Source organism: Xyrauchen texanus, chromosome 16 (genome assembly GCF_025860055.1).
Source record: "Xyrauchen texanus isolate HMW12.3.18 chromosome 16, RBS_HiC_50CHRs, whole genome shotgun sequence".
NCBI classification, from domain to species: domain Eukaryota; kingdom Metazoa; phylum Chordata; class Actinopteri; order Cypriniformes; family Catostomidae; genus Xyrauchen; species Xyrauchen texanus.
Genome location: NC_068291.1, coordinates 32,512,766 through 32,539,228, shown reverse-complemented (window position 1 = coordinate 32,539,228; position 26,463 = coordinate 32,512,766). Strand labels below are relative to the sequence as shown.

Below are 26,463 nucleotides of genomic sequence, written 5' to 3'. Positions count from 1 at the left end.
TTGAGTCATGCAGAGATCTAAACTGATAACAATGATGTCAGTGACTGAAGGTTCATTACTGACACCTACTGAACCAATGAGATTAGTGTGGCTGAGTAGATGAGGTGCAGACTGAATGTGTGTGTGAGCTTTCTTACGTAATTATGTAATTTTCAGTCTCTGGAGTCATCAAAACCCCGTCAACAAATAGGGGAGTAGACGAAAAACTGAGTCTACCCCACTGTCGCCCTTCATCCAAACTAATCCTACACACACACACACACACACACACACACACAAATAACATAATTTTATTGGTGAAGTACATTAGGGCTTATATTCTTATTCATATACAATGCACATTTGACAAATACATACACAAACATAAAAGATACAGCTGTTCAGCCATCTGAGAATTCTTTGTGGCTCTACAAGCAACACAAGTCATTTCGAAGTCACTGCATTAACATTAAATGTGGGCTACATCTGCATAATTAAATTAAAATCAAATCTAATATATGCTCATTAAAAAATATCAAGACAAAATTATACACCATACACCACATCTGATTACATTACAAACTAGTAATTAATAGTAATATAAAATGCATATTATATTTGTGATTGAACATTGAGTCCATTTTGCATTTCTTTATTGTATTCTTTTGTGATTCATTGTGCTTCATTTGATTTTCCTCTTTGTTCTTGATGCGGGAAACAAAAATTGTTTTAAAAAATGTGTCCAAAGCTAAATATTTTTATAAATATATTATGTTTATGAAACAATTTCCCCCCAAATTCTATCACACTTATAATTTGAAGATATGATTTATGCCTTATGCAACCCCTTATAAGTGCTTTACAGATAAACAGTACATTCATAAATGCATCTTATTAACCTCAGACATCCTGCTATTTACATATTGTTTTTAAGCAAATAGTTTTGAGTTCTGGTGAGCAAATTATGGGTTTTTGGTCACCGTTTAGTCATGTTTTTTAGTCATGTAAACTTTTGGGCCATGTGTAGTGTTTTCACACTCAATCAAAGATTTAGTGACCATTTTATTTTTTGCTTAATGTAATAAACATATGAATCCACGAGAGAGGAGACCATGCTACTAAATCAATTGTGACTTTTAATATACAGTATGTTGATATTAGTCCTAATCTATGAATTAACAATGTGGATATAAAGATGAAATTAGACAACCCAAACAAACCAACACTGATTGATACACAAAGCACAGAAATATAATACCTGTACAGTCCAGAAATGAGAAATGTAACAGGTGTGTTATGATGATGATATGAAGTAGGCTAGACTGTTTTAAATGAACAGCTCTGAAAATGATAATAGCCATAGTGAATTTTCTTCTTTTCATATCTCACACCATTTGCATCTCTAATTAATGTTTACGTTTTGAAACATTGCCTAATTAAATGTTTACTTGCATTTTGGATACTGTGCAGCGCCTATTTCCAGCCATGTGCATAACTAGGGTTTTAAAAAAAGTTTATTACTTTTTATTCAGTGCTTCATCTCTAAAGGTGAAATAATGAGAAATGCATTTTTTTTATACTGTGGGTATAATACTGTCCATTTACCGAACTTCATGAAGTGGATTCGTTTTCCCTGCAATTTTCTACAAAATGGAGTTTTATAAACTAGGTTAGGGAGGAGCAAGGTAATTTAATCCGACCAGTCACATCACCAGAGTAAGTGTATATAAACAGCCGGTTACCTCTGCATGGCGCCGAGTCTTCCGGCATTTGGCCATTGCCCACGAACAGATCCATGCAAGTGACTCGGCTCATCAGATGCAATTGCCTTCACCAGAACAGCTCTTCTATCCAAACTATCTTGTTATTCAACAGAAGCTGCCACAGCAGCTCATTTGCTTTTTGCAGTACTGACTGCTACCACGTTAAGTGTTATATTTGTACTCTGTCTTTCTTTCTATGCTCCATTCGCAGAAGCAGTTTATAGCTTGAAGTTGCTTCCGCAAACTGGCTGCTTCAGCACTGTATACATGCCAAACAGCTTTCTACAACTGCTCATATGTTCTCTTATCTAAACTTTCCACCTGGACCAGTCCATCACATAGGCCTGCCTCCCTGAACAGGCGCTGCTCTGGCTTCATGCCACTTGAGTTCTATTCCAGCTTCATCTGAACGCGAGGAAAACAAAGATTAACTATTTAATTAAATCATCATTCCAATGTTCCCCATCGTTTCAATCCAGTTCTCCTGCACAGGTGATTCCTGTAAGCCTCATTACCTTGCAGAGCAGCTTGTTTAGGGTGTGATCCATTCAGCGATTCTGTTCGTAATCTTCTAAGATGAAAATCACTATTGTTCTCTCTTCAATGTGCCCTTTGTGTGCAATTTATTCCATTCAGAACACAGGGGCAATCATGCTACAGTGAATTCCTTCCAATCGACCAATGCTCTAATTACAATTTTTTTTCAAACCAAGGCAGTCATTTTAGCGCAAGCTTGCACCATTCCACAGCACACTGCAGTTATACACAGCCTCTGTCCAAACAGACACGAGCCGAATTCGGCTCTGCAAGAGGCGGAACACGTGCTGCGTCCCATCTCATTCATTATCATTCCACAAACTCGTCTCGCCTCTCAGCATTCAAGCTTACCTCACAGCCCTGATATCTCAAAGCAAGTGCTGCTACAAACTTCCACTCATCTCAACACTATAACATCACTTTACCTCCTCCCATCAGGACAGATGCTTCAAGCAGGTAAATAAACCTATTATTTTATTTTTACAGACAGTCTTCTCTACTTTTGCCCGATTCATTGGATTACAAATATTTATTTACAAGCTTGACCATACAACTTAGCTGCTGCATGATTTTAAATTCATTCAACAATCTGTCATAATTTTAAGCTCTATCCAACTTTAAAGTAAACGGTTTAAATCAACGGCGAACATTTCAGCTTAGCTCCTTGCTTTATACTCAAATATTTCAGTTTTCTGTAGAATTTATTACAAGTCATCATTATAAACAATTCATTTTATTTCACCACACTATTTCAAACGGTGCTCTTATAGTATCTATTAATTCCAACTCTCAGGCACAAGCTCCTATGATTTCATATGTCCTCGTCAAAACGAGAAAAGCCACCCTGTGCCAATAATATAGAGTTATGAAATGATGCACATTACATTGGAAACAATCTACAAAACTCCAAACCATATGCTTAAGTTAACAAACATCTGTTTCAGGTGTCTTCTAATTTCATGACAAACTAACTTTAAATTATGTTGTTCACATACACACGCAAGCATGTTTCCTGTCATTGTTTCACATATGTTTGATATAGCATTTAATATAGCAAACAATTACATTCAAGCATTGCAGATGCTACGTTTATCAGGTTACCATGTTTTCTATTGGCTCAACACATCCCTGAGCAGCAAAAATGTGCTGTCCAGGTGCCTCAACAGTGCTAACACGCTGTTCAAGCACTGCAAAAGTGACGTCTTCAGGGCCATACGACAAACTCCCACTACACGGCAAACAGTGCAAAAGCACCGTCCAGGCGCCGCAACCGTTCACCTGCCACAACCGCGGCATGTCTTACAGACCAGACATCTCATCCATGGCTCCGTAACTCATATTATGGCAGTCGTACCAAACAAACCATCACCCATCTAGCAACTGACATCAATCGGGCTGTTTTAGGTTTTCCCTAAACAGTTCCCCAAAATCCTGCTTCTCCGCATTCAATCAATTTCATTCAAATATAGCCTAACATATGCCCTCACATTGAATGCCATGCTCAACACATTCGTACCACAGAGTGAGTTCTTGCTTATTTGCAGCGAAACTTTTCACACAAAAGCATTGGCTTTTCCTGTTAAACACCCACACAACCTACGGCCACTATGCACTTCAGCACCTGCTCCACTCTCGTTCTCAGTGAGACTCTGGAACTGCCAGTCTGCTGTGAACAAAGCTGACTTAATTCCAGGCTTTGCCACACAGTCCACCCTCAGCATCCTGGCACTGATGGAGACATGGATATGTCTAGAGGATACAGCAACACCTGCTGCTCTCTCCAACAACTTCTCCTTCTCTCACACCCCTTGACATAGTGGGTGGGGGAACAGGTTTGCTCATTCATAACATCTGGATATTTTTTACCACAGTCTTCACTATGTAACAATACATCTTTTGAATTCCATGCCACTACTACAACGCAACCCACAAAAATACAGGTTGTTATCATCTATCGCCCTCCAGGTCAGCTGACAAACTTTCTTGAGGAGTTGGGTGTCCTGCTGTCCTCCTTGCCAGAGAATGGTAGATTACTTGTGGTTCTTGGCGATTTCAACATACACAGATTGGAAATGCTTCAGAGATTTCTACCTAAATGACAATCTGCCATTTCTCAAATGTTCTCTCCTCTCTGTATCTTCCTTCACATCACAACAACAACAAAAAAACCTTCACCACGGTACTATTAAAGGCTAACTAAGCGACATCCATTTCTTCCAAAAATTCCCCCACAATAAGCCATCCCCAGGTCTCACTCCTTGTCAAGGGGTTTCACAATCCCAACCCACCAGGACCGATACTAGGCTATCCCTCACCATCGACCCGCTCATCTGATGTCCAAATACCCTCCACCAAGGCTACATATCTCCAAACATCTTAAAAACACTAGAAGTAATGTTCATCCCCACCTTCTTCGGCTTCATTCGATGTATAGAACTCACTGCCATGGCAAAATATGACCCAAGAATCCATTCCACCATTTTGGACCTCCACATCATAGACCACGAGACAATCAGATACCTTATCATAGGCCAAAAGACGGCATCCAATTTTAATTTTCAACCTGCCCACTCACATCCAGCCCTTTCAATCACTAGCGCTTTACCTCCACTACAGAGGTGCACAATCCAAAACCATCTCGACCTACACTTCATAAATGACAAAAACCAACCCGATTCTGGTTCCAAAAACATTTTAAAAACATTCTGATTAAATCTGGCATCTCAGAAAAACTATATTCCAGCCATTCCTTCCATATCGGCACCACAACAACAGCAGCCCAAAAAGGCCAGCCCGAGCATCAAATTAATTTACTAGGACGTAAGAACATAAAAATGCTCAACAAGCCCTCATTAGCTAACCACAATTAATTCACGATCAGCATTCCTTATCCTTGACAAACCACCAGGCTGGCCCCACTGTTTAGGCGCTGCATGGGCCTCTCTGGCCAGACCGGGAGCACCCCAATCTCATATTGCTGGGCGGGCCCACCAAAAACTCAAAGGCTCTCCCTTCCAAAGTGCAGCAGGGGGTTCTCCTGTTTCAAATGTGTGCAAGCTAACTCATGCTTATTTGTATCATGGGCTCCCCCTTCGAAGCGCAGCGAGGACTCCCCGGTTTCGGATGCAGTGAGGGCCCTCACATTGCATCTGGAGGGGGGCCAAGTCGCCTCCATTCAGAGCGATCCTGCCAGATAGTGGGGGTGACCCCTGTGGTAGGGCATGCAGACCCCTCCAACACAATCATGAAAGAGCTCTCCCCGTTCGATCTACGGTAAGTGATTCCCTGTCTGAACACAGCGTGAGTTATTCACGTTCATTTGTATCGTGGGCTCCCTCGTTCACGGCTTGGTATGACCAAGCAACTGCCCTGAATCTCTTTCACACTGACCCTTCATACTTATTGTCGAGCCCTGTGTTTGTGTGTCTTTGTTTTTAATTTATTCTCATGCATTTATAGTCCTCATGTTTGACATGTTCTTTAATAAGCTTTGTTTACCCTAACCTTTTTTGGGTAGTCGTAAAATCACGTTTTAGGGGCACCACATCTAGATTTAGCTAATTTTCTATTACTCATTCAATTAAAAACTGCAATTAGGTTAACATCTATCTTGCCTTGCTGAGACATTCATTACATTTAGTGTGTACAATTAAGTTTGTAATGCACTGCAAATATATATGGGTGTATTGGCATTTAAGTTATCTTCACTATTCATCACTTCATACTATTTTAAACCTTGCTGTTCTCCACTTATTGCTTATGACAGAAGTAACAGTCTCTCCATATATATTTTTTCCTTCACAAAGGAAAGTCATCTTTGTTTTCTAGTTTGGTGTTTCTGTTAGTGTAGATATGGGTCAAAGTCACCAGGGTTGATGGTTGAACACACTCACAAAGATCTGACTCCTGTTCCAACATCAACAACCCACAGAATGATACAAATTATCTTCTGCAGTCTAATTGATCCTGACACTGTTTCAGCGCTTAGCACATCAAAGTTGCATATGTGACGTGGCTGGAACAACATGTGAATGGAAACCCACTGATCCCACCTCTGCTTCAAACCTTAACCCCACAACATGAGCATAAAAGCCCTGGCAAAACAGCCACCTGAACAACAAAGCCATAACAGGGACTTTCCGCTGAAAGGATTCCAAATGTTTGATATGATAAGACCTATTGCTTGCTGTTTATATCTACCAGTTCCCATCTCAAAGTTTCAGCAAATGAAAACTACTTTGTTTGAATGTAAAAATATTTGAAAAGTTAGAGATGAACTATGATGAACTTAAAAAAAAATAAAAACCCTGTACAATCTGTCTTGTGTTTAACCAAGTACTATACTATACACAAGTTAAGATTAATACTGTGATAAAATGACAATAAATGGTTTACAATTTATAAAGGCAGTCTAATCACATGATTTAATGTCTCTTACCATAATTGGCGAGTTGGCACTGCTGATTGTGTAACAGCTAATAAAGCCCCTCCGTGGTCCAAAAACCACACACTGTGCTCCTCTTCAAAAATCTAAAGACAGTGTTTACAGAGTCACATATCTGTGAGATACTTCAGCAAGCTGTCTATTTGTGTTTCTCACATTTCTTTTAGTTTAAGTTAGAGTGTGACCAAGAACAATAAGATTTTGAAATAATTTGCCTATATAGTAATTCCTGAAATTTTATTTCTCTGCCATTAGCATCACCAAATGGAATTACAAAAATAATTAATGTTTTCAAACAGGTTTTACGAACACTCCTTCCGTCCTGCCATTGGTTGAGCCAATGTTATTGTGTCGGGTTGGTCAGGGAACTCAAATAAGCAGGGCAATTTTTTAATAACACCAATGAGATACAGTGTTTATACTTTTTATGGAAATCAACATACAAATAACTTATTTACAGTTTTCTCTGTATATTATGATAGGAGACGCATTTTGACATCGAAATAAATCCCACAATTCAGGTTAAAGGCTACATTACTCATACTCAGGGGAGTGACTGAGCAAGTGAGTGGTTTACCTGTCTCCAGGTGTTGCCAGCATCAGAGGAAATGAACATTCCTGAATTAGAGAAAGACAGCTCTGGCCCAATGTTACCTGAGAGGTAAAAAAATTATAAATTGCTTATTTTTAACTATATGCAAGAGGAGATTTATTTAAATTGCAGTAGATTTAATGTAGATAGTATAGAATTGAAAGATACAGGTACAGTCAAGTCAAGTCAAGTCATTTTTATTTGTATAGCGCTTTTCACAATGCAAATTGTTTCCAAGCAGCTTTACATAAAATCATGCTTTAACAGAAAATGAAACTGTAATATCTAAAAAGTCTTAGAGTCATCAATGTGTAATTGTAAAAACTGTATAAAACAAAAAACTAATTATATAGTAAAATTATAATTGTATTTGGAACCCCAGTGGGCAAGCCGAAGTTGACTGTGGCAAAGAATGTCCTGGTTACTTTCGTAACCTCCATCCCTGATGGAGGGCCGGCACCTAATCTCCCCTGCCGCTAGTCTGAGTGTCAAACAGCCCTTTTGGGGACAATTTGACTACCCAAAGGATGGGGACAGGCTTGTCCTAGTCGTGCCTCTTTTCTCTCTTTTTCACCCCAGAAAAAGAGAGAATTCGCTAACTGACCGGGACGCCAGTGTTCACCCACGGGGAAAACACCACGGAGACCCTTGCCAAGTCAAGTCAGAAATATGTCATGTGGAGAAGTCCCATGGTAGGTCCAGCCCAAAGGGGGGGACCTACCATGGTTTTTATACTGTACAAACTTTATATTCTATCCCCTAAACCTAACCCTACCCCTAAACCTAACCCTCACAGAAAACTTTCTGCATTTTTACATTTTCAAAAAACATAATTTAGTATGATTTATAAGCTGTTTTCCTCATGGGGACCGACAAAATGTCCCCACAAGGTCAAAAACTCCAAAGGGACCATACTTGTGAAGGCACAAGCATAAAAAACAATAAATGAACTGGCACAGTTACACGCACACACACACACACACCTGTGGCCACTATAATCCCTGGAGCGGACTGTTTGGTGGAGATAGTGTCAGGTGTGTAGGGGTTTTCAGACATCTGCAGGTGAAGGTGCAAGGAGCACAATGGCTGAAATTAGAACATTACATGGTATGAAATTTTGTGACAATACATTAACATTTATCTACATAATCGCACCTGACTCAACAGATTACAGCATCAGATTTCAAAGCAGTGCAAATTAATTTGTTTCAAATTCTCTGCTGCTCCTGTCCGTATTTTTAGTACCCCTTACAATTAGCATGACCCAGTTCTTACGGAAACTTGCAAAATCTAATCTCGATTTTAGACTTCATGCAATACTTCATAATTTATGTTATTTAAGGGTATTGTAATTCAGTGTAAGGGCTTGAGATAAGTTTTTCTATACATAATGTCATAAATCAGTGCAGTCAAAAATACAAATCAACCACATTCAAAACTAATTGTTATGCAACATCTAGGAGCTTCAGAATCAACAAACCATTGTTCTCACAAGGTGGCTGTGTGTACATGTATCTAAATTCTTTTACCAGCCTTTGTTTAAAGTTTGGTAATAAATCCCAAAATACCCAAAGCACGATGATTGGAAAAAACTTGTTTCATCTCTTGCTTCTAAAGAATGACAACACATGTGAAATCACTGAACTCACTGTCTGTCTGTGCAGCAGAAATAAAAGCAATTAAGATTTTCTGAGATCTACTGATAAATTAACTCCAGTTGTTCAATTTAATTGAAATCACCAATCTTCCAGAACATTGTAAAACATCAGTGAAAGTCATTATAAAGATTCTGAGAAGGTAGTGTGTCTTAATCAAACCATCAGAGAACCTTGAATTCAGAGCTATTGTTCCGTTTCATTCCTAATGACCACCAGAGGCAGTGTTAAACACAAGTGGATTATAACTGCGCCAGCCAGATAGGTAGAGAAAATATACCAACAAAGTCACATGATGACATGGGGTGAGCTCAGAGGATTATACAACATAATAGCTCAGCACTCCGCCTCTTTCACTTTCTCGCCTGTTAGAGATTGGTTGTTTTCTCCGGAGGCTATTCATGCAGTCAAGTGCAGCTTACTAGTGCAGCAAAATATTGTCCTTGCAAGCTGTGACAGCACGCTTTCCACCATTTGACAGATTTGATTTTCATTACTGAATTGTTTTTGTTTGGTGAGTTTTTTACATCTATCTGTTCATTGGTAACACTTTGTGCCCCACAGTGATATCCGGTGGATGGTGTTAACCACACTGATGGTTAGCGGTTCCCCCACTAACTTTATTATTTCTCCATAAGGTTTTTTTGTTGTTGTGTTTTTGCCAAACTTTGATACACTGTGTCTTACGGTATCTTACTTATATCCGGCAGCCAGTTATTGGATACTTTGTTTATATCAACCCAACATTTCCCTGGTCTTTTGTTGCTACTCTATTTATAGCCTTTTGGTCCTTGGCCCTACAGTATTTTTTGCCAGAACTGGTGGCCCGTCATGTACTTGTTCAGCTGGACAACACCTCGACAGTGTTCCACCTGAACTATCGAAGTCCTGCAGATCCCTGAAAATCATTCACGAGATTCTCACATGGCTCTCATGGTCTTGTCTACAGTTTTTTTTAAAGGTGCAAGACGTCTTAGGTCAGCTTGCAATTTTTGAGCCTTTACAGAGTGCTGATTTTAAATGGGGTCCTTGAAGATTGCTTCTTGCTGACTATTGCTTCTGCTAAATGTGTTAGTGAGTTACATGCACTGTCTGTTAGTGAATTGTGTTGCGATGGTTGCCGCAGGATTCCAGGTTGTTCTTCCGCCCAATCCATCTTTTCTTCTGAAGGTTCTCTGTCCTCAATTCATAAATTGGTCCATTGACCAGGTTGATCTTCAGCCTTCCTCTGAACCAGAGGATTCAAGGGCTCTTTTCTTGTGTCTGGTGCATGCCTTAAGGCATTATGTGGGGGCTACCACTCATTTCAGGCAGTCAGATCAGCTTTTTGTCTGTTACGGTGGTGGCAGGAAAGGTGCCCCTATGTCGAAACAGAGGTTGTTGCACTGGATAATATGTGTAACACCCAGTGTAATGGGTGTGACTGTTTCTGATGGGTGTATGATGCAGTGTGTTTAATGTAAGTTGGTGTGGCCATAGTGTAATGGATGTTACTGTATCTGGTGGGTGTATTTATGAAAGAGGGTGAGCCTGTAGCATAATGGGCTTAACTGGCTATGATGTTGTCTGCTGAAGTGGGTGTTCAAAAAAGTGGGTGTGTCAGTAGGAGTGTGTTGTAGTAGTGGTTCTAGAGGGTGTGTAACTGTAACAGGATCGAAATAATTATTGTGTCTCATTGTCTTCTCAGCATCAAACACCATGAACATTACATTTAAAAAGTGCTATAAGCGATTTGAACAGTTCTAGAACTTCCACCAGATTTAGCCACTTAAAATCCTTACAAAAAAAGACATTATATTCAATTCCCACGCTGTTTACATAGACAAGTTTGATGTTTTATGGCACCTATTTCAATAATATCTTTTAGAAAATAGGGACATTTTCTGCATGTCATTCCATGAAAAAAAAAATACTTAAAAGTAGATGATTTTTGATAAATGCTTAATAAGACATGTGCATTCTGTTCTATTTTGCTGTGCTCCATTTAGCAACCTGTGTGAACGGGCCTTTTGAATCTAAATGCAGCACTGAACCCCCTACTGTGCTTGAACAATTGACATGTCAGTTAGAGGGGTTTTCCTGTCTAAAGCCCTATTCGGATGGATCTATTCAGAATAGTGTGATTTCATATATCGATTCAGATGGGACTAAGATCTCTATGTTTATTACAGAGGTGGGAGTGTCTTTTTCTAGATGTGGGTGTTACAGAAGGTTGAACACATTTAATTAATTTATGTAATTATATAACTTATCTTTTAAACTTTATCTGTTTAAATGTTTGTTTTTAATAATAATGAAATTTATTGATTTAATTAATTATAGATTTTAAATTACTTATTATAAAAACCCTATTAAGATAAACTTCATATGGGTTTATAGAAGTGGCTGCTTATAATAAACCCATTGCAATAAACAAGATTTTAATTATTAATTATAACATTATGTAACTGAGTGGAGAAACTAAGGTGAGTTTCTATCATGTCGCTGATATTACAGTGGCCAGTCTTAGCAATTTCCGTGTTTGGCTCTTTTTTGTTGGATGGCAAATATTCTACATATATATTGAAAGGTGCGCAGCAGGCAGAAGACTGGCGTGCATAAGAACGATCTTAACGTTAGTTTGTGTAAGTCAAAATACATGAGGGGAAGTGTTGTAAAAATTTAACATCAGCAATCACAGACATTTGCATTTGGACAGGATTATATTTCTCAGAGGACCCTTTGGTTAGCCAAAAAACAGTAGGAAATGTGCTCTGAAATTTTTACTGGGGTTGTGTGAGAGAAACACAGATTCGGACGGGATTAAAATCACAAAGTACGTCTGCGAAACATGAATTTCCCTAACATTCCCATGGAAAACTAGTCCCTTCCGAATAATGCTTAAGAGGGTGGTTCTTGGCCAATTTATGCTACTATACGGTCCAGACCTGTTATTGTCGAAGGAAACTACTGGAAAATACTGTGCATACAAGCACAGGTTTATCCTTCAACACTAGTTATAACCCACCTGCTTTTCACTAGAGTTTGTGTTAAATAACGTTCCAGTATGTATATCTGAATTGGCTCATTCCAGGGGTTCTCACCAGGCTGCAACTGATGTCATGTCCTGTTGCGTCTTTTGCCGGAGGCTGCAGTAAGCTCCATGTCTGGCCTTTGTTGAATGTTATGTATGTTTTCATTTGAGTGTCTTCTTTCTTATTGGCTATAATCAGCCCACTAACACCCAACACCTTCAGACAGCAGAACAGAAAAAAATTAATCTGAACTCAAATACTTATGTTATTCATATGTTCTCTTTTTAAATCACATATTTAAAATGACAAAGAATAATGTGTGCTCTTTGGCAAGAAGAGAGGAAAAAGAGAGGATATAAAATGATCTGTTATTACAGATAACCCTAATTTCCCTCCACAGTTTTGCTTACACCTCAGTTTTTTCATGTTTTCACTTACTCTCATTTATAGATGTTCTTCCTATATCTATATTCATAATGTTTATTAGTATAACTTGTCTGTAACACTCTGTCGTACTTCATTTCACTCTTTAATGTTCTACTTTCACAATTCCTGGAGAAATCCATGTTAATTACAAAAGTTTTCCCAATTTCAGAAAAATTTATATTTGTGAACATTCAAGGTTGTCTATGTCTTAAATTTAATTGGCAAGCACCATGAAACTTTGATAGACCATACACTCATCTGTCATCAAAGAACATTGATTAGCTATCGCAGACCTTGTAGACATCTACAATGAGGTTTCCAGCAAGCCCACGCGAGGCACGGAGGTTTGGGAGCGAGCGGGTAAAGAAGACTCCTGGTGTGTCAGAGATATAGAGACTGTAGGTGTCATTTTCATTCCACTCTTGTACAGCTGCCAGCACCTGACCCTCATCTGTACTGACAATATGCATGTCCTGCATGGAGAACAGCTGTTAGCGCACACACAGACACACACACACGCACGCACGCATACACAATTCACCAGACAGTTTATTTGTGATAGCTAGTGCTGTGTCATGTATCTTACTTTGGGTAGACAGTATTTAGGGAGCTGTATGGTCCTGAAGGGCCCTCGCTGATAGGACACAAAGTATGTGGTTCTTCCAGCGGTGGTTAGCTGATACACATACATACACAAAAGTCAGGATTACATAGAGCAATGTTTCTCAACTGGTGGGTCATAAGTCTATTCTTAAAGTGTTGCTGACAGCATGGAAAAATCAATGCTAAACGCGAATAAAATGCAACTAACCATATAACAATGCATAGATAGAATCTAAAAAAACAGGCTTATCAAATTTTAAAAGGTAGAAGAAAACTCATTAAATATATTCTGTTGTTGATGTTAAAGGCAGAATAAGAACTAATCATCTATCTAGAACTATCTAATCAGATAAGAACCACTGACATGCAGCAAATCAGTAGAGCACTGACATAGAGCTTGCCAGTCAGAACATAAATTAAACAGTGAGTCCCAAACTAGTCAAACACACACACACACACACACACACACACACACACACACACACACACACACACCCAACCCTACCCCTAAACCTAACCCTCACAGAAAACTTTCTGCATTTTTACATTTTCAAAAAACATAATTTAGTATGACTTATAAGCTGTTTTCCTCATGGGGACCGACAAAATGTCCCCACAAGGTCAAAAATTTCGGGTTTTACTATCCTTATGGGGACATTTGGTCCCCACAAAGTGATAAATACACACACACACACACACACACACACACACACACACGTTGTATATACACTGTTATAAAGTGGATTGTTGCTATTAGGCTGCAAACATAGTGCATTAGGGCACTAATGCTCTGATTGATCCAGTGTCAATAGACCTCAGATGTCCACAGAATGAGACTTGGTGTGTGTGTATGAACCCACTTTGGAAGGGTGGGGATTGTATTGGGCTGCACAGTGTTTTTCCTGTGAGAGGTGTAGGGTGTCAGACAGTCTGTTGTTTCTGTGCTTTTAGAATCGATAACCTCATTATTCCCTGTCAACTCAAATCCAACAGCTTCAAGCGACAAAAGTAAAAAGAAAGTCGCTTGTATGGACAGAGGAGGGTCCAGGTTTGGGATTCTCACTCAAAATGCTGTCCTGTCCTCCCCTTGACCTCTGTTAAAGATGGAGAGGCTGGTTTAATGGTTATCACTCACTTACATGGGCTCTGACAGAGATAAAAGAAAGGCTATAAAAACAGTCAGGCAGAGATTATGCACACACACACACACACACACACACACACACACACACACACACACACACACAAACTTATCATTGTGGGGACTCTCCATATACTTCCATGCATTTTATGGATTTTATGCCGATCTAATGATCATTTCTGTCCCCTAAATCTCACAGAAAACTTTTTGCATTTTACATTTTCAAAAAAACATCATTTAGGATGTTTAATAAGCCATTTCCCTCATAGGGACCGCTGGCTGGGCCCCACATGGTAGGTAATCTCAGGTTTTACTGTCCTTGGATAAAGATGTACACACACACACACACACACACACACACACACGCACACCTATTTGACATGCCCCACACCTGTCCAAATCATATACGCTTATGTATTTCATGAAGATATAGTTCTGCAATAAAGACAACACACACTTTTCTGTACCTGTAGGAAGATGTATTGGTCTTGCACTACGAGGGAGTTGGTGTCAATTCTGCCGCTGAATGGATACTGCCTACCCTCCTCTGAACACTTTTGTGCTCGGCAGGTTATATACTGCATTTCTGTGAGGCACACAAACAGATTTATCAACATGCTTGTGCACATGAATGCCTTGATCTACACCAAAGAAAAAACAGATGATCAATATCTCTTTCACACTCTCTAGCACACACACCCACACAACAAACAAAATCAAGAACCTACACATAAACTCCCCACACAAACTCTTTGTATAGCCAAATTAATCAGTGCTCTCCATCATCAGTTTCTCTACTAGCTATCCATCCTCACTCAAAAGGGAGAGAAAAAGGTGGTGGGAGTACAAGTAAGGAAAGAGAAAGAAAGAGAGAGGGAGAAAGAGAGAGAGGGAAGTAAAGAACAGCATAAAAGAGACAACAAACTGTGTTTATCACTTATCTGCTTCAAGTTTAACAAAACATAATGGGAATGTTTTTCTTAAGAAGTCTAGGAGAGATAAAACACAAGCTGTAACCGTTTTAACATTAGGTCGAAAGTTTCTGCTCCAAGTTTGAAAAATTTAAAGTAAGGTTCATGGTTAAATACAAATTAAGACTGTATTACCACAGAAACAAATGTAAAGTGGTCTCTCACAAAAATAATATTATAAAAAAAAAAACAAATTGCATTTATAGTAATGCACTTATAACATGGGGCATAGCATTCTGGAAGGTTTAAATATAAAATTTTCAGATAACAAAAATGTTATCTGACAAATTTATATTTAACCCTTCCAGAATGCTATGGAATGCAATTTTAGAAACTCTACCAAGGACAGAAAGAGATGTGGAAGGCCCCGATGTACAACTAAACAAGAGGATAAGTACATCAGAGTCTCTAGTTTGAGAAATAGACACCTCATATGTCCTCAGCTGACAGCTTCATTGAATTGTACTTGCTCGACACCTGTTTCATGTACAACAGTAAAGAGAAGACTTAGAGGTGCAGGCCTTATGGGAGGAATTTCAAAGAAAAAGACAATTTTGGGGGGGTGGTAACTGTCGTGTTCAGCAGCAACATATCTCAACAGCAGCAGTGTGTTAACTCAGCAGCAGCAGTAGCTGCATGAATAAGCATCTCTAGTTCGCCAAGACCAAACCTATTCTTAATAAGGTTTTACCAAATATTCTGTCATCATTACTCACTTTTATGTTGTTCCAAACCTGTCCCATTTTCTATCTTCCATGGAACTCAATAGGAGATGTTAGGAAGAATGTTAGTTTAAGTTTCAATTCACTTTTATTTTATGGAAAAAAATGCTTAATTTTATAGCCCCAATCAAGCGCTGGTGCTACCATCTATGGAACTTGGTGGCACCAGTGCTACCGCTCTCAAATCTTCCTCCATATTCAAAATCTCAATTTATCCCCTGGGTAACACAAATTGAGATTTTGAATATGGGAGTAACACATTAGTCAGGGCTCCAGTCTAAGATTTGAGAGCGGTAGCACTGGTGCCACCAAGTTCCAAAGATGGTAGCACCAGCACTTGATTGAGCATTTTTTCCATAAAATAAAATTGAATGCTGGTGGGGTCGCCCTGTGCTACCCTTCAAGGCCTGTAGGATGACATCATCATTGACTGCCAAAGCCTACAGTGCCACTGGACAGACCGCTTCTGCCCTGCATGCCATGGCCCTCCTGCAAGTCCACCAGGCCAAGGCACTTAAAGATCTGCACAAGGGTAGTCCTGATCCCAACGTGCTGCAGGAACTGCGCTCAGCAACCAACCTCGCCCTCAGGGTCACGAAGGCCACAGTGCAGTCACTCGGGCAGGCGACGGCCACACTTGTGGTCCAGTTCGACCTCTTCGGTGACACCCTTGAGGACTTTGCCCAGCAGTTCTCCACGGTGAAAAAGCAGACGGAGGACATCACACATCCTGCCCTGCCGCAACCCTGCCGCCACGGGTCAAGCCCCATCTGCTCGCCGAGGGCGTCCTCCTGCGTCTAGAAAACGTGCTCTGCCTCAACCCAGGCCCAGCTCTCAGCCCCCAGCGTCGAGCACCCCGCAGGAAGTCAAAGATAATCGTCCCGTTAGTGCCCCTATCACGGAGCTTGGATGCGTGGCTTTCACTTCCCAACCCGTCACGCTGGCTAGCCAGGACCATCCGACTCGGTTATGCAATTCAGTTTGCAGGCATCCGCTTTACCGCAGTACACGGCGGACATTCCAAATCTCTGCGCGTGGAAATAGTGACCCTCTTACTCAAAGACGCAACAGAGCCTGTCCCTCCAACCGTGATGAAGAAGGGTTTCTACAGCCCTTACTTCATCATACCCAAATAAGGCAGCGGCTTACGACCGATCTTGGACTTGCGAGTTTTCAACCGGGCTTTACACAAACTCCCATTCAAAATGCTCACGCAAAAACACATCTTAACTTGCGTCCGGCATCTTGATTGGTTCGCAGTGGTAGACCTGAAGGACGCGTACTTCCACGTCTCAATATTACCTCGACATCGACCCTTTCTACGGTTCGTGTTCTATGGCCAGGCGTAGCAGTACAAGGTCCTCCCCTTCGGCATGTCCCTTTCCCCTTGCGTCTTTACGAAGGTTGCAGAGGCCACCCTTGCCCCGCTCTGAGAAGCCGGCAGCCGCATACTCAACTACCTCAACGACTGGCTCATCCTGGCCCACTCCCGAGAATTACTATGCGCCCACAGGGACCAGGTGCTCAGGCACCTCAGCCGCTTAGGGCTTCAGGCCAACTGGAAAAAGAGCAAGCTCGCCCCGGTTCAGAGCATCTCTTTTCTCGGCATGGGCAAAGAACACAGTCAACAACTCTAGGCAGTTGATGTGCCAGCGCAAACACGTCTTGATCAGATCAGACAGCACCACCGTGGTAGCGTACATAAATCGCCACGGCAGCGTACGCTCCCGCCACATGTCACAACTCACCCGTCGTCTCCTCCTTTGGAGCCAGCAGCGGCTCAAGTCACTGCCCGCCACTCACATCCCCGACAACCTCAATGTGGTGGCGGATGTGCTATCACAACAACGCTTGCCCATTGGAGAGTGGAGGCTTCACCCCCAGTCGGTCCAGCTGATTTGGGAATGGTTCGGCAAGGCTCAGGTAGACCTGTTTGCCTCCCGGGAGACCTCCCACTGCCCACTCTGGTATGCCTGAACAGAGGCTCCCCTCTGGGCAGATGCACTGGCACACAGCTGGCCCATGGGGCTGCACAAGTGCGTAAGTATTTCCCCCAGTGAGCATTCTTGCACAGGTGCTGTGCAAGGTCAGGGAGGACAAGGAACAAGTCACTCTAATGGCTCCCTATTGGCCCACCCGGGCCTGGTTCTCTGACCTCATACTCCTCACGACAGCCCCTCCCAGGCAAATACCCCTGAGGAAAGACCTTTTTCTCATGGACAGGGCACGCTCTGGCATCCACACCCAGACCTCTGGAACCTCCACGTCTGGCCCCTGGACGAGACATGGAAGATCTAGCTGATCTACCACCTGTTGTCGTGGACACAATCAACCAAGCCAGAGCCCCTTCAACCAGGCAACTTTACACCCTAAAGTGGCGCTTGTTCGTGAATTGGTGTTCTTCTCGGGGCAAAGACCCACAAAGGTGCACAGTCAGGTCAGGAGGCTGTCCCTGTCTACCTTGAAGGTGTATGCAGCTGCTATCGCAGTCCACCACGACGCAGTACACAGCAAGTCTTTGGGTAAGCACGACTTGATTATCAGGTTCCTAAGAGGCGCCCGGAGGTTAAATTTCTCCCGGCCAAGCCTGTTCCCCTCCTGGGGAAGATCTCTCTGGCCTTCAGAGACCCCCCTTCGAGCTGCTAGAATCAGTTGGACTCAGGGCCCTCTCCTTAAAAACAGCCCTGCTGATCGCGCTCACCTCCATCGAGAGGGTCGGGGACCTGCAAGTGTTCTCTGTCAGCGACGCTTGCCTGGAGCTCGGTCCGGTAGACACACATGTGATCCTAAGACCACGGCCGGGCTACTTGCCCAAGGTTCCTACCACGCCCTTGAGAGACCAAGTAGTGAAGTAGGTACCACTGCCCCGGGAGGAGGCAGACCAGTCCCTTCATTGCTGTGTCCGGTACGTGCTTTGCGTACCTACTTGGATGTTCTGAGCAGCTCTTTGTCTGCTTTGGTGGACAGCGGAGAGGGAATGCTGTCTCGAAACAGAGGCTCTCCCACTGGGTGGTGGACGCCATTTCATTGTCCTATCGCACCCAGCCCGTCCCCCCTTGTGGGTACGAGCACACTCAACAAGGAGTATTGTGTCCTCATGGACACTGGCCAGAGGCACCTCCCTGGCAGACATATGCAGAGCAGCGGGTTGGGCAACACCTAATACCTTTGCAAGATTTTACAATCTCAGGGTAGAGTCAGACAGGTCCGAGCCGGTAGAACTCGGTAACATGCTGAGGGACTGACCGAGTGGATCGCTTGCACCTAGTGCCCTTTCCCTCGGTTGAGGTAAAACCGTGCGCTTTTTCTCCAAGGAGATCCCACTCACTCGGCTCCCTGGATGACTCCTCCCTGGCCCTCGGGGTCCGCAATTCAGCGGAGGAATTCGCCGACCCAATCCACTGCGGGTACTCAATCTACCCTGTACTGGAATAGGTGCTCCACAGGTCAGGGCTCATACGTGGACTTCCCCCTGTGTGTATTTTCCGTGGTACGGTCTCCTTACGAGTGGACCTGCGTCTCCCCGATTGCCGTGTCTGTAGCAACTCCTCCCTCCGAAGAGGCGGGATCTAGCACCGAGTTACTTCCCACATGTGACCTAAAAGCCCATGTGGTGTATTTTGCCACTATTACCTCCCCTCTCTGGGCGGGTGTGGTCTCCGCAGGGTCTTTTCCCCCTGAAAGAATAGGAGTCTGATAGAGCTAGTCGTTTTGGCACATCAAGTACCTGCCCGCTCCTGTTTCAGCAGTACACGTACACGGCTCAGCGCATGGCGTGATTGAAATTGGACCCCTAGTGTCGCTTCTTTGACACAACGTCAAAGTGAGCGACAGATGGGGAATGTCTAGGTTACGTTTGTAACCTCCGTTCCCTGATGGAGCGAACCAGACGTTGTGTCCTCCCGGCCACGTCGCTGAGCCGAGCCACTGTTGTGGCCGGACCATTTCCAGCTCCTCAGAAAAATCCTGAATGAAACTAACGCATTTCCCCACCTTTATACCCTTATATCCGGGGGCGGGACATGCAAATTCTGTTTGCCAACTTCTCATTGGCCTTTTTTCATAGATCAGAGGTATATTCGGCACTCAAGAGAGACCCCTAGTGTCGCTTCTTCGACACAACGTCTCGTTCCCTCCATGAGGAATTGAAATACGATACAAAAACAATAGTAAATATAATAATAAATAATAAATAATATTCAGGTACTGTATCTAACTATGGGACAATAAATAACATTAACAACAAACAAGGAAACTGTTTTCCTTTTACATTTATTTTAATATCCTACATATTTTGCATGTGTTATACATTTTGCAACTGTACATGTCAGTGACATCGGGCAATACACAGAAAGGTGCCCTGTTTTTGGTCTGTTTCATGCTGAAGAGCCACTAAGAAGTCTTTTTTTTCCACATAATGTTTTCTCTCGTAAATGTAAATGAGTGTAAATGGCAATACTGACATATTTGTCTAAAATACTGAAGTCTGTTGTGCCAAACATGAACTCATTACTGTCATTTAATCTGTTTGCATTTTTATTCCAACCACTACTCCTGTTTGGAGGCTTCCGTGAATATTTAGTTTACATGTAGGGTTACATTTCACCTAAATTAAAATTTTCTACGATAAAATATATAGTAATAGGTAAATTGTACCTCAGTGCACATTTATGCCACAACTAGGCTAAGTTTTAACTTGTGCACGGGTGGCACAACCAGCCTCTGTGCTTACGCTGCTCTGCTCATTGAGCCGTTATAAAAATGTATTGGGGTAGCAGATATCTATGTTTCATTCTGCTTTTGGGGCTGCTCCTACACAACAGAAAACAGTAGGGTATAGTCAGAGAGAGAGAGATGGCCAAATCTGTAGTCACACCTTTGCAACCTATAACAAAATTTGTAGTCTGGAGCCTTGTAAGCTGAAACCTATTTGTGATAGCAAATTTTGCTGGAAAGAAAGACACAATTTTTTAAAGTTCCATATTTTTTGGCTTGGATAAACAAACAGAACTGGCAATTATTAACAAATTATTTGCAATAGTAGGTGCTTGAATGCTGTTCTAGATTGTCATGGCCCAATTTAACCCATGGTGTTACCAATGTAATTCATGTTGGTGGAGTATGCTCCATGTAAATAGTACTTTTAAAATATTTACACTCATATCCTTGTAGAAAGCTGATTGTTATTGTAGATTATCTGTTGGTTGGGGCTCATTGTGATGTGTCAAACTCATATCAATAGTGCTTAATGCACTATACTATCCCACAAGGATAAACTATAAGTGCAACACCATGCCAGAAAGAACCCAGTCCCATTTACCATTGAGAGTTTACTGTTATTCAGAATTAATTTGTTTATTTTTCACTGCGACACAGAAACAAAAATTGGGGGGCTGGTGAGAAAGTAAGAAATACAGTACAAGAGAGATAGAGAGGAAGGAAAAGGGAGAGAAACAGTGTCAGGGCAGAATTAGGCACATCAATATTCAAATACAAAAATGAGCAATCAAATTCTGGAAACATCTAAAACTCAGTGACCCCAAATCATACCATTATAAAGTCCTGCAATACCTAGAGTTGAGCAAAGAAACCAATCCTCTCTCTCAGCTGGTCCGGAGCTTTAGTCCTGATGCTTCACCAACATCTACTAACCCTCATCACACTGGAAACCAGGGCCTCGTTTCCCAAAGCATTGTAAGCCCAAGTAGATCATAGAATCCATTTTACGAATCATCTTAATTTTGTGGCCCAAGGTGAACCTCATAATATTCAATAAATGCTTGACATTATCAGGACCATACAGTGTCTCCACTGTCTTAACTGATCCTGGAAGATTTCATCTAAAAAAAAATTAAACTTAATATTAAAATGCACATCTGATGTACAAAGCAGTGATTGTGCAAAAGAAATATATCGTTCTGCACAAACCGATTGCGAAACAAAGTGCAATTATGTAGTGAATTAAGTTGTGCATTTAAGAAAATACATTTAAATATTTCCAGCGAGGTAAAACATTATTTTTTATTTTAAGTTACACAACAAATATAATGAAGTTGCAATGACGAACAGCACTATACTGACACATATCAACACTTCACGTTTATGGACAGCGTCTCTCTTAAGTAGCACTTAAAGCATGTCCTTGCACGCTCATGTTAAGGGCAGTTTTGGAAATGCAGATAAAAATTAACAAACATTCGTAAAATCGCTCATAGACAATGCTCTTAATTGAAAAGATCAATCGTTATCAGAAAACGCAACCCTGGACCAGAACAATACTGCTAAAATAATTAGATACAGCCAAATTACAGCACAAATAAAATATAATTAAATCACATATTGGGAAACTCAAACACAACAACAGAGTCAAATTCAATGCTATCTGGCCCTAAAAAGAGAATAAACCAAGGGGAAGACACAGGGGAGACCACACCCTGCTCGAAAAGAGGGGCTGGGGAATTTTAAGTGGAAATATGTCACATGGTCTTGGCGAGTCTAGCTGGAAGTACATCATGTGGAAAAGTTCCATGGTAGGTCCTGCCCAATAGGGGAGGAGGCTCTATGAGCATGGAGACTGGGGCAGAGGGGCCTCTGCCCAAGGAAGATGCAGTTTGCCAGCAGGGAAATGTTTTTCAGCGGAATATATAATGCAAGGGGTTGCTTATGGGGAACCAGGGCATGCAGAGCACCTGTCCCAGTACGGGGCACAAGTACTGGGCTGGCAGTGAGTTTCTCCGCAAACTCATCTGCCACAGGGCTAGGAGGAAATCAACCAAGGAACACACTTGTGAACACTACTAGGAATCAAGAACGCACATCTTCAGCTAAAGGGAGGTGAAAGGTGCTAGGCACAAGCAATATACCCGGCTGGTCGACCCAGACTTACCCATTCGTTCCTGCTAAGACACGGGACAAGACTGGCTCAACCCGGAGATTGCAGAATCTCACAAAGGTGTTGGGTGTACCCCAGCCCACTGCTCTGCAAATGTCAGCTAGAGAGGCACCACTGGTCAGAGCCCAGGAGGCTGCCACACTCCTGGTGGAATGGTCTTGTAGCCCTACAGGGGGTTGCACATGCTGAGCCTTTTGTTTTCAACACTGGTCTCTCTCTTGGAGGAATTGCCTGAGGAGATTCCGGTCAGAACAGACCTGTTGTCTCAGGCTTGGGCCAGTATTTAGCACCCACGACTGGACTTAGGGAAGTTATGGGTATGGCCCCTCAGCGGGGTACTCTATTGAATGATGGTTTATGACATGCGGTGGTTCTCTGAATGCTACAGCTCCATCAACCAGGAATCTTTATCTGTTTATGTGACCTATTTTTGCTTCTTGGTTTATGGTGCGAGGCAAAGATCCAATTCACTGCCTGTAGGTACAATGTTGGAATTTTTTGAAAGAATGTTTTGGAGGCGGGGTTGCCCTGGCAATGCTTAAAGTGTATATTGCCACTATAACAGCTGAGCGTGCACTTGTTATTGGAGTCTCTATTGGTAGACATTCTCTTGTCTCGCATTTTATGCGCAGCATACGCTGGCTTAGACCTGTGCATCCTGTCTGAATTTCCTTATGTGATTTATCTGTTGTTTTAGAAGCTCTCTCGGGAGCTCAGTTTGAGCCATTGGGAACAGATACTGATGCATTTCTGACTCTTAAAATGGCCCTGCTGGTGGCATTGGCATCGTTTAAAAGGGTTGGTGATTTGCCTGTCCTGTCTATCAATCCCTTATGTCTGGATTTTGAGCCAGAGTATTCAAGGGTGGTGTTAAGACCTCACTTGGGCTATTTGCCCAAGTTTGTTTCTACATCCTTTCGCTTGCTGACTATCAATTTTCAGTCTATATGTCCTCCCCATTTGAGTTGGAGGAGCATGAAACAGCATGAAATAACTTGGCCCAGTTAGGGGGCTACGAGTTTATGCTGACCGCACCAGCCAGTGGCAAAAGTCAGAGCAGTTGTTTGTGTGCTTTGGTGGCCACAACAGAGGTGTATTAGTGTCCAAGCAGAGACTCATTGGCTCATTGATGCAATTTCGAGTGCTTATGAAGCGGGCGATTTACCTTCGCCTTCGGGGTTTCGAGCCCCTTCTACGAGGGGCGTTACATCCTCATGGGCTATTGCTAGAGGTGAGTCATTGGAAGAAATCTGTATAGTGGCAGGGTGGCCCTCTCTGCATACATTTCTGAGAATTTGTAATCTGGATAAGGGTTTGACTCCTGCTTTCCAATTTCTCTCTGTTGTCATAATTTCCTCTGTTTATTCAGACACTTTAGCTTGCTTGTGCACTGCTATGTGCTTGCCACAAGGGCATAGACAGTTGGCAGCTTCTGTTCGAATGTCGTGAATGTATATCGTTCCCCATAGTGATTACACAGTTCAAGTGACCTTGATAGGGAACGTCTTGGTTACGTGAAGTATAACCCTGGTTCCCTGAGAGGGAACGAGATGCGGTATAAACTTGGCATACACTCTAATAGCTGTAGAGGCTCATGCATTCCTGCAGAAAATCAGACGTGATGGCGTGAAGCGAGCACATTTATGGAGCTCGTGACGTAGGTCCCTGGGGGCGTCGCTTAAGCGCCATCAGCCAAAACATTATTGTATAATCAATGTCTTGTTCTCTCTCAGTGAACCTGGGTTACGCTTCATGTAAATGAAATGTTTTCAGTTTCAGATGCCATTGTTGAAATTTGGTATTCACAGTCAGCCACGATTACTTTAATCAATGAGAAAAAGTGTCAAATAAAAGGATGGTTACTGAGATTAAGCGAGTAGTATTCAGCTGGTCATGTTATTCTAACATGTCAGCTTCCATGTATGGACCCTCCCTATGTAGAATAAAACAGCTTTTATAAGGTTATTAATATGACTGGATTTTTCATTTTAATGTGAGTGGTCATGATTTCCTACTTATTGTAACGTAAGGAAGGAAGTCACGAGAGCTGGATCTAGGTCTGAGGAGTTTAATGAGAAATAATCAAGTCCAAACTAATGGGTAAACACAGGAACAAATAAAACATCCATGATGGGAAACAAGAACATGAACAGGAGCAAACATATATGAAGGGCACAGATCATACACAGGAGGTCAAAACACAACAAACAACAGGGCGTTATATACACAATGTGTAATGAGTAAATAAAAAAGACAGGTGAAAACATTCGAGGACAGCTGGCAGTGGGGAGGGCAGGGAATTATGGGAAGTGTAGTCTGGTAGGAACAGATGACAGGGGAGAAACTCAAGGCACACAACAGTGATTCATGACAGAACCCCCCCTCCCTCTAATAGGCGGCTCCTGAAGCCCAAGGAAGGCTGGCCAGGGAAGCAGGGCCAAGATCGAGCATGAGACCAAGGATACTAGAGCAGAACAGGCAGAAGCCGGGGAGACCTAAAAAAAGCAGAGCAGATCAGGTGGATGGCCGAGAGACCAGGGAGACCAGTGCAGATCAGGCGGAGAGTCATGAGACCAGGAAGACCAGTGCAGATCAGGCGGACAGTCATGAGACCAGGGCGACCAGAGCAGATTGTGTGGACGGCCAAGAGGCCAAGGAGACCAGAGCAGAACAAGCGGATGTTCAGGAGACCCAGAAGACCAGAGCAGATCAAGTGGACTCCTGGCAGATCAGGCGGATGGCCAAGAGACCAAGGAGACCAGAGCAAATCAGGTGGACAGTGAGGAAACCCAGAAGACCAGAGCAGATCTGGCAGACAGCCAGGAGACCAAGGAGACAAGAGCAGATCAGGCGAACGGTCAAAAGACCCAGAAGACCAGAGCAGATCAGGAGGACAGCCAGGAGACTCAGAAGACCAGAGCAGATCAGGTGGACGGCCAGAAGATCCAGGAGACCAGAGTACATCAGGCGGACGGCCAGGAGACCCAGAAGACCAGAGCAGATCAGGCGAATGGGTGAAGCCATGGAAGGCTCAAGGGGCAGAGCCTTGGAAGGCGGAGCCATGAGAGGCTCAAGGGGCAAAGCCATAGAAGGCGGAGCCATGGCAGCCTCAAGGGGCAAAGCAGTAGATGGTGGAGCCGTGGCAGGCTCGAGGGGCGAAGCTGTAGAATGCGGAGCCATGGCAGGCTTGATGGGTGAAGCTGTAGAAGGCGGAGCCGTGGCAGGCTCGAAGGGCAAAGCTGTAGAAGGTCAGAGCCATGGCAGGCTCGAAGGGTAAAGCTGTAGAAGGCAGAGCCAGCAGAGCATGGACAGAGTCTAGGGTGCGACCTATGTGGTCGTGGGCATGGACAGAGTCTCGGGTATGACCTCTGTGGTTGTGGGCATGGACTGAGACTCGGGAACGACCTCTGTGGTCGTGGGAGTAGACAGTGACTCAGGAATGACCTCTGTGGTTGTGGGCGTAGACAGAGACTCGGAGATGACCTCTGTGGTCGTGAAAATGGGCAGAGACTCAGAGGTGACCTCTGTGGTTGTGAACATGGGAAGAGACTCGGAAATGACCTCCGTGGTCGCGTACATGGGGAGAGACTTTGACATTACCTCCGTGGTCGTGTACATGGGCTTTGAAATGAAAGCCTTTCTTCTTTTCCTCCTCTGGGTAGCCAACGCCAGAATCTTGGGCTCTGGGATGAACGAGGCTGGCAACGCTGGCTCCAGGATGGAG

The 26,463-nt window shown here is 42.8% G+C and overlaps 1 protein-coding gene across 1 annotated transcript in view; it reads right to left on the bottom strand.

The window, feature by feature from the left end:
• Window positions 1-26,463, bottom strand: part of sorcs3b (sortilin related VPS10 domain containing receptor 3b) — a 138,392-nt gene that overhangs the window by 41,206 nt on the left and 70,723 nt on the right. Inside the window, exons 7-14 of the mRNA XM_052145176.1 lie at window positions 14,622-14,740; window positions 12,997-13,086; window positions 12,704-12,883; window positions 12,054-12,200; window positions 8,299-8,401; window positions 7,301-7,377; window positions 6,718-6,809; window positions 138-245 (exon numbers count right to left, since the gene is read on the bottom strand). Of these exons, the coding sequence (XP_052001136.1) occupies window positions 138-245; window positions 6,718-6,809; window positions 7,301-7,377; window positions 8,299-8,401; window positions 12,054-12,200; window positions 12,704-12,883; window positions 12,997-13,086; window positions 14,622-14,740 (916 nt within the window). The remainder of the gene's footprint in view (window positions 1-137; window positions 246-6,717; window positions 6,810-7,300; window positions 7,378-8,298; window positions 8,402-12,053; window positions 12,201-12,703; window positions 12,884-12,996; window positions 13,087-14,621; window positions 14,741-26,463) is intronic.